The sequence below is a fragment of the Parambassis ranga genome, chromosome 9 (genome assembly GCF_900634625.1).
Source record: "Parambassis ranga chromosome 9, fParRan2.1, whole genome shotgun sequence".
NCBI lineage: Eukaryota > Metazoa > Chordata > Actinopteri > Ambassidae > Parambassis > Parambassis ranga.
In genome coordinates, this window is record NC_041030.1 from 10,655,149 (window position 1) to 10,662,977 (window position 7,829).

General features: G+C 45.1%; 2 protein-coding genes across 2 annotated transcripts; one reads left to right on the top strand and one right to left on the bottom strand.

Annotated features, from left to right (window-relative positions):
- Positions 1 to 88: 88 nt before the first annotated feature.
- Positions 89 to 1,720, top strand: LOC114441154 (arrestin domain-containing protein 3-like). Its single transcript, XM_028413941.1, has 6 exons — positions 89 to 347; positions 435 to 495; positions 575 to 746; positions 828 to 915; positions 983 to 1,239; positions 1,583 to 1,720. Exons 1-6 carry the CDS (start codon positions 89 to 91, stop codon positions 1,718 to 1,720), a joined length of 975 nt encoding a protein of 324 aa, XP_028269742.1.
- A 2,986-nt stretch (positions 1,721 to 4,706) lies between these two features.
- LOC114441155 (piggyBac transposable element-derived protein 4-like) lies at positions 4,707 to 6,731 on the bottom strand. Its single transcript, XM_028413942.1, has one exon. It carries the CDS (start codon positions 6,729 to 6,731, stop codon positions 4,707 to 4,709), a length of 2,025 nt encoding a protein of 674 aa, XP_028269743.1.
- Between the last annotated feature and the right edge of the window lie 1,098 nt (positions 6,732 to 7,829).

Below are 7,829 nucleotides of genomic sequence, written 5' to 3' on the forward strand. Positions count from 1 at the left end.
AGGGCTCCATCTCAGCAGCACTGTGGATCAGTTCAGACCTGAGTAAAGTAAATGCATGTGATTGTACCACATTTGATGTCATCTCATCATGACCGTGAAGCATCTCTCAGTGGAGTACGACAAGGTGAATGAGCGAGGAATCTTCTCTCCTGGGGACATCCTCTCTGGTAAAGTGACAGTGGTGACTAGTAAGGAAACCAAAGTGCAGTGTTTCTGGGTCAAAGCTAAAGGAAAAGCTAAAGTAACGTGGTATGAACAAGAAGGACAAAACAAGGTGCTCCACAGCAACAAGAAGAAATACTTCCATTTTGAACACATTATTCTTCAGGATAGAAAAAAAGGAGATGGTTAGTACTGCATCATCTTCATGAGCCTATAAATTGGTAAATATTTCATACTGTGTAAACAAACTGATTCATGTTTCTTTTCATAAGGTTCAGAAATCATCAGTGCTGGAAGAAATGTGTATCCATTCAGCTTTGTGATTCCTAACAAGTGAGTGTAAAGAATTTATATATAACATAAACACTTCTGGTTCGGTGAAATAACTTGTCTTTGTGTTCTCTGTTTACAGAGACATGCCTTCATCTTATAAGGGCAAATGGGGCAACATCACATATAGTGTAAGGACACAGCTCACTCAGTCAATATGGCTCGTGTACAAAGCAAAGACTGAGTTCCCTTTTCTGACCAAGTCTGAGTTTCCCTTTGCCTCCAAAGCTGAGATGATAATCATTGGGCTGAAGGTATGAAGTGTCAATGTAGTATATGTAGCATGAATTTTGAGATTTCCTGATAGTGGTCCCTGTCTTTATGTGACATTGTAGGAGCAACAACATGCCACAAGGATTTCATTTTTAGGCTCCGGAAAAGTCACCATGAATGTTACTTCAGAAAAAATGGGACTAAAGCAAGGTAAACAGATTCTATCATTTAGTATCCTTTCTTATCTGAAACTAAATGATATATTTCTCTGAAACAGGTGAGGCGATGGGAATCTCTGTAGAAGTCCTCAATGAGTCAGCACGCAGAGTAACACCCAAATTCTATCTGTGTGAGAAGCAGACGTTTGTGGCTCCATCAAAGAGGATAGTTCATACAAATGAGGTGTCGTTCGGGGCAGGAGACTCTGTTCCAGCTGAGACCAGCCGTACTATGACCGAAATTCTGAGTATCCCACCTCAGCTGCCTCCTACTTTCTTCAACTGCTGCATGATGAAGCTCGAGTACAGGCTCAAGGTACCTACATGTACAGCCTGATTCATAAACTAAAGACAACAGCACCCCACAGTGGCTGTCTGGTCGGGAGAGCTGGAAATACACAGAGGGAGGAGGGGTTAAAGGGGAGATTCCTCATGGCCTGTCCACACAGACATACACACACACACACACACACTCACACACATACACTCACACCCTGATGAGGGTACATGCAGAAAAGAGTCTCATATTACAGTCCAACCTGTTCTACCCTGCCATCAGCTCAGAAAGATCTATGCCTGTGCTTTCAGTAAACACTGAAATTGACATACAGTGCAAATTAAAGGGTCTAAAACTCATCAATGTATTTTATTGGTTATAGGTCACTCTGGATGTCCCTCTCGTAAGAGACCCAGAAATCAAACTCCCTCTGGTCATCCTGCTGGGTTCACCAAAACCACATCAAAAAAAGCCAAAGAGGTCCATCTGGTTCAGAAAGCTTGGAGAGGATTCAAAATAACACATGTGACGGTATCTGTTCAGTGTAGCTGTATTTATTTGAGTTCAAACTACCTCAGGTGTCTTTGCACCTCTTCTGATGTCCACTAGGTGGAGATGTAGGTCACATCGGTAACAGAACCTCTGTTCCAGTATGTTCAAGTTAAATGTGTCATTTACAGTGCTTCCAATAAATGAAAACAATTTTACCTTCATTAGTATTTTCTTTGTCATTGGACCAGTGGTGTTAAATATAAAAAAATACAATAAAAGCTTCTTAAATCAGAGTTAAGCAAAAGATCACACGTTTAAATCATTTTTGAAAAATGACCACTGTAATTATTAGACTGATAATACTGATGCAGTATTCTATACCTATAGGCAGATAAAAGGAAATGCTGTTAGATCTTTGACTTGGAAAGATTAGATTAGGCAACAACGGCTTCTTTTGATTCCCAAAAGCTCTCGGAAAATTCACATTTTTAGAGTAAAAAAAAATCAAAATCAATGTGTGAAGTAGTCCTAATAATAGAGCAAACATGTCAAATAAATTATGAACATTTTAACGCCCATTCATTGTCTCTCAGTCCTGCCAGTCCACAACATTCACACAGAGACACAATGAATCAGACACAGCTGAGAATTTGATGTTAGAGGTTTCTCACGCTCGTCCACGCACTCATTTTGCAACAGAGTAAAGTATTTAACAAAGGCACATTCATGATTCTAACAGTGCATGTGTTGCTCAACCAGTGGTTCTTAAGTGAAACCAGGCCCATGTTCTCAACAGAGACTCCGAGATCCCTGGCCAGGAGGAAGAAACATGTTGAAAGCTGAGTGTTTTATGTTCAGGATCCATCCTGGAAACATTAGATCTGGTTATTGTGACACCACGTACAGCACACCCACCTACCCAGAGAGGAGAGAGCAGTGTCTGGTGTCTGACTCAGCACAAGTGCTGTAGATTTTACCTTTAGACAGAAAAGAAAGATGTTCTACACTCAATGTTAATAATACAAACACATACAAGTGGCTCAGGTGTACGTGTCCCCTGCATTGCTATTTTTGAACTATTTAAACATTTTAACATCTTGTGTCAGATATTAGGAAAATGTTTGACTGCCAACACATGAATTCAAACCATGTGTAAAAATGGTTTTTAATGCATCAATTATTGTGAGTTACTCCAATAACTTGACAGTATAATGACTACATTAGAGGAAGACTGGCAGCAACTGACATTTATCAGGATAAAGAGGGTCTAAATGCTTTACATTTGAACAGAAGAAGAATTTGCAGCATGGTAACACACACATTTATATCTAATTCTTCCTCCTCTGTCTGCATTAAGATGTCTGTGTTCTTCAGTAAAATTAAATAAAAACTTTGATTGTGGTGGGAGTAATGCAGAACACAGTGTGAAAAATTCCTCTAATTCCTAGAACACCTGCATGAAGACGTCCCTTCAGCAGCAGTTTGGTTCAGTTTGGCAGCATTCGTTAGTCTTGGCTCTGTTGTAGTGGAGCCTGCCTGGTAACCAGCCTGGCTCTGTGTACAGTGCGCAGGCTGTCAGCCAGCCAGCTCCCTACGCACGCACACACATACACTTTCACACACTCATGCACACACACACATATACCACAGCCTTCCCTGGTTTTGGAGAAGGGGTAGGGAGGTGTGGCCTCTGGCACCTCCCACCTCCGTAGCCAGAGCGAGTACCATGACAACCATGTGGGCCTGCTGGCGACTCCCTGTCTTCACCGGCCGCGGTTGCCATAGCAACTCCCCACGGGGCTCCCGCAGATCAGCGGGATGGGCGTCCAGTTGACTAACCCTCTCCCAGCTGGGGAACGGCTGAGGGAGTGCAGGAGAGCGGAGTGAAGGGAAAGGGAGGGTGTGTGTGAGTGTGTAGGATGGCACAGCAGCGCCTGAGGAGAGAGAGAGAGAGAGAGAGTGCTAAAGAGGAAGAGAGGGGAAGGAGAGAGACCTCAGAAGGAGACACAGGAGACGCGTAGTCTGATCTGCTGAAGCAGCCTATCTGTGCCTACGTACAGCCTGCAGAGTGCAGAGAAAAGCTGGTAAAAGCACACATCATGTTTAAGCCACAAACAGCTCCATCCTGATTTGTGTTCAGTTTTACATGATCAAAATGAAGGTTCTCTTCCTGACTGCTCATCCTGACCCATCAGTTAAAGAATCTTCCTGTACAAAAAGTGCATTTCTGCCATTTTTATTCCATTTCCCAATCGTGTCTGTGACAAGTACCACTTTCTGGGTTTGGACTCTGTGTAATAGGGCCACAGATGGCTCTGTGTCTGTAGTGCGGTTGGAGAAAGAAATGGCATCACTAGGTCCATTGGCTGGAGAGCACTGAGGGGCTTTTTCTACTCTCTAATTGCTCCAAGCTGTGTCCCCTTGAAGGCCCAGAGACACACAGATTTTCATTTGCGAAGAAACAGGAGGCCACCGCAGCTAAACCTATTCAAACACAGTGTAAAGTCAATCTTTTAAAGCTAAGATGTCATTAACATTGTTTTTCCATTTGAACATGTTGCTTTAAAAAGACAGAGGCGGTTAAGTTAGGTTCATTATAATGAAGTTTTTATTTTGGAAAAAGGAGAGAGATAAACTTCCCATAGTAAACATTTTCTGATCTATTTTAAGTGCAGAAAAGTTTGATTTTATCTTTTCATATAAAATCCTTAACATACTTTAAATGTATAAAAAAGTGACACAAGGCAATTCTGTCAGTGTTACAGAAGGCAAGATGCCAAAACATTCTATACTAATTCAAATAATCTACAGTTTCTCTGATTACTTCTTCTATTGTACGTGCAATAATACTTCTATCCTAAAACTATTCTACATAAAGTGTGTGACTATATTGTGCACTTGTAGTGGTAACCTTTGGAATTACAAACTGTTGGACTGTCTTTAAAAAAATCCCTTGACACAACTTGTGTGATTACATAAAGGATATAAAAACAAAACAAAAAGCAGTTTGACTTTTATTTATGAAACTCAGAGAAGCACCCTCCCCTGCATAGGTGGACATTGCATATCTTGCAGCCGAACACACTTTCATGTCTCAGTCCCTTGTTGGTGCAGTTCCTGCAGCGTCGAGAGCGCTCGGACATGCGCTCCAGACGATGTCCATACTCTATGGGTGAATCTGCGTGTCTCTTACGTGCTGCCCTCTCCATGCCCCTCGCCCCTTGGTAGTCCCCGATCAGCTGCTGTGCCAGGCGGACCCGGAAGTGGCGCTGGGTGAACTGCTTCCCGTTAAAGCCGGCGGGTGGCGTGCCCCCTCGGCTCTCCCTCATTATTATGTAGGCGTTGACGATGCACAGATTGACGTAGAACCACAGAAAGTAGCGCCACCACTTCTTACAGGGCCTGCCAACCTGGTAGCATTCCCTCAGCTGGTCACACAGGTCCACGCCCCTCATGTTCTCCTGGTACAGCAGCAAGGGCAGAGGTCGAGGTACACCAAATGATAAACCTGAGCCGTCCATGCTATCACTCTCACCCTCCCCGTCTGTCTCACGCTGCTGCCGGCCAGGACTGATACCCACAATTCCTGGAGCGGAGTTGGTGGAGAGGCAGCTAACCACCCTGACATCCCGTGCCACTGTAGCAACCAGGTTGCCACGCTGGCACTGGTAGAACTCACCCTGTGACAGCTTGCCTACATTACGGGGGCGGAGGACCTCTGGGTAACCTTTGCGCCCTGGCTGAGTGGGCCCGCAGGCGTACAGTCCATCCCTTAGCAGCCTCTGGAGGAGGGGCACTGAGGTGAAGAAGCTGTCCATGAAGATATGGTGGTACTGACCCTCCAGGCCGCGCACCAAAGAGGTCACCACCCTGTAGCTGAGGGAGGCCACAGCCTCGTCTTCTGTGGGTTTGCCTACATAGATCTTGGTCCGGTGGCAGTATCCTGAACGGGAGTCACACAGCATCCACACCGTCAGCCCCTTCCTCAGGGGCTTGGATGACATGTACTGGGTGGGGGAGAAACGTCCCTTCGTGACAATGGCACACTTGTCTATGGTCAAACAGCGATTTGGCGTGTAAGCATCCCACATAGTGTTCTCCACCACATCAAGGAGAGGCCTGATTTTGAAGAGGCCGTCGTATCCACGCTCTCCACGCACAGGCTCAGACTCACGGTCACACAGCTGCAGGTACTGGGTGAGCTTTTCAAAGCGCCTGGCTGTCATTGTTTTTTTAAAGCCTGCATTGCCTATGAAAATGTCACTGGCCCAGTACATACCAGTGTCTGGAAGCTGATTGATGCCCATAAGAATATTCAGACCTACATAAGCTCTCATCTCTCTAACATCAGTGGGGTGCCAGTGGGGGTCTGATTTTCCACTCCTCCTTTGCCGATAGAGGGCGTAATTGTTTGTTTGTTCTACCATGTGTTCAAAAAGAGAATCTGGGAAGAGTATCCGGAAATAGTCACGGGTGTCAGCATCGTCCCCCAGCGAGTGCTGAGGGCCACTGACAGCGGAGAACGGTTCGATTGAAATTACCTGGTCAGGTTCACCCCAGAAGTCTGGAGAAGTGCAGTCCTCGTCCAAGTCATCTTCAAAGCTGAAAAAACTCCTGCGCTCCTCCTCCTCCACATCGGAGAAATCAATATCCGAATCGTTTGAGGTGGTGTCAGAGCAGTTAGTGGAGGTAGAATAATAACAGTCCTCTGCGTACTCCTCCTCGTCGTGATTGATCCCATTGCTGCCAGTGACCAAAATTATGTTGCAGCCTCCTCCTGCGATGAAGCTGGCCGCGTCTGCAGTCTCCGCCGCGACTGCTGTGCTCGTGAATCCATTCTCCCCCTCGCCGTCCTCCTCCTCCTCCCGCACTTCGTCTTCCTCGTCCGAGTCTGGCTTTCTGTAAGGAATTTCAAACCACTTCACATCGGCTGAAAGATTAAGCGGGGAGTCTTGACTGTCGCACACCGTGGTACTTTCAGTGTCCGCGCTAGTTTCCAAAATAGTAAAAAGCTCTCTCGCTTTTCTTGCCGTCGCCATGTCGGGGTATTAAAGTGCCCCTGCATGAGTCTTTTTATGTATATTTTTTCACCGTGGAAAAATAATCGAACAAACCGCTCATCCGAAATGAACTGATGTGCACTTAACGGCAGCCTCTTCTCAAAAACTTGCTGGTCGTGGACCTATGCGGCGTGTATAAGCTTGATTCTCATTGTTTCCGCTCCTGGTTTTCTGGTCTTTGTAGCGCAGTGTGGCCGCAGACGTCAGAAGCTGCATGCATGTCCTGCTTTGTAGGGCGTTTTGCGACTGCAGCTGGTGGGGTTGCTAGTTCGCTAGGCTGGCAGATGGCCGCTTGCTGTTCTAATGCCCGCTGGCATTCACCACCATCAATAAGCCGGATACCAATTTCTGAGGCCGCGGAGATACAGAAAAAACACTGCTTAAAAACCAAACATCCAAATCATAAACTGTCAATCAAGTGTCAGACCTAACAGCTGGAGGTGTGAAAACTTGCAGCAACTGTACACAAACTGTAAAAAAAACACACATTTCTGATCTTTTAAACTTTTAATAAAGCGTTAATATGTGTATCCATGATGGGTAAATGCGTAAAAACGCACACAGGATGATTATAACGCAGTGTTGGATGGTCCCACGCCGTGCAGGACTCCTAAGCATCCCTTTACTAAACAGAGTGCACACTGAACCCGGGCAGAGAAGCAGTTTGTTCATTCATAAACATGCTTCTTCCCTCTGACAGGTTCCTACATGAATCTGAAGCCCTATAGGCTATTGTGGAATTAGGGACCTCCCTCTATTTTATGAATGTGGGCAGATACTCTTGTGTTTTACTCCAGGACAGAGGCTGAAGAGTTTCCCTTGATGAGAATGGTTGATCCCCTGTAGGTTGGGGCTACTGTTTCACATTATGAAGGCTATTTTTTCTGTCAGATTACAGCCTTATTTAAGTGTGATTTTTATCTATCAGTATTTGCAACATGACATGTCTGAGCACTTTTATAACAGTCGGTTGTGTTTATTTCCAACAGATGGCAGAGTAAACAAGCTACCTAATATTTTGTGCTTTTATTTTGAAGTTTTCTCCCTCTAATGATTGAAGTCTGGTCTAAGTGACAT

What these genes read in the sequence shown, in the direction of transcription:
- LOC114441154 (XM_028413941.1), top strand. Translation starts at nt 89, where the DNA reads ATGACCGTGAAGCATCTCTCAGTGGAGTACGACAAGGTGAATGAGCGA. An exon ending in AAAAATGGGACTAAAGCAAG is followed by an intron (nt 916 to 982) that starts GTAAACAGATTC and finishes TCTCTGAAACAG; the next exon opens with GTGAGGCGATGGGAATCTCT. An exon ending in AGCTCGAGTACAGGCTCAAG is followed by an intron (nt 1,240 to 1,582) that starts GTACCTACATGT and finishes TATTGGTTATAG; the next exon opens with GTCACTCTGGATGTCCCTCT.
- LOC114441155 (XM_028413942.1), bottom strand. Translation starts at nt 6,731, where the DNA reads ATGGCGACGGCAAGAAAAGCGAGAGAGCTTTTTACTATTTTGGAAACT.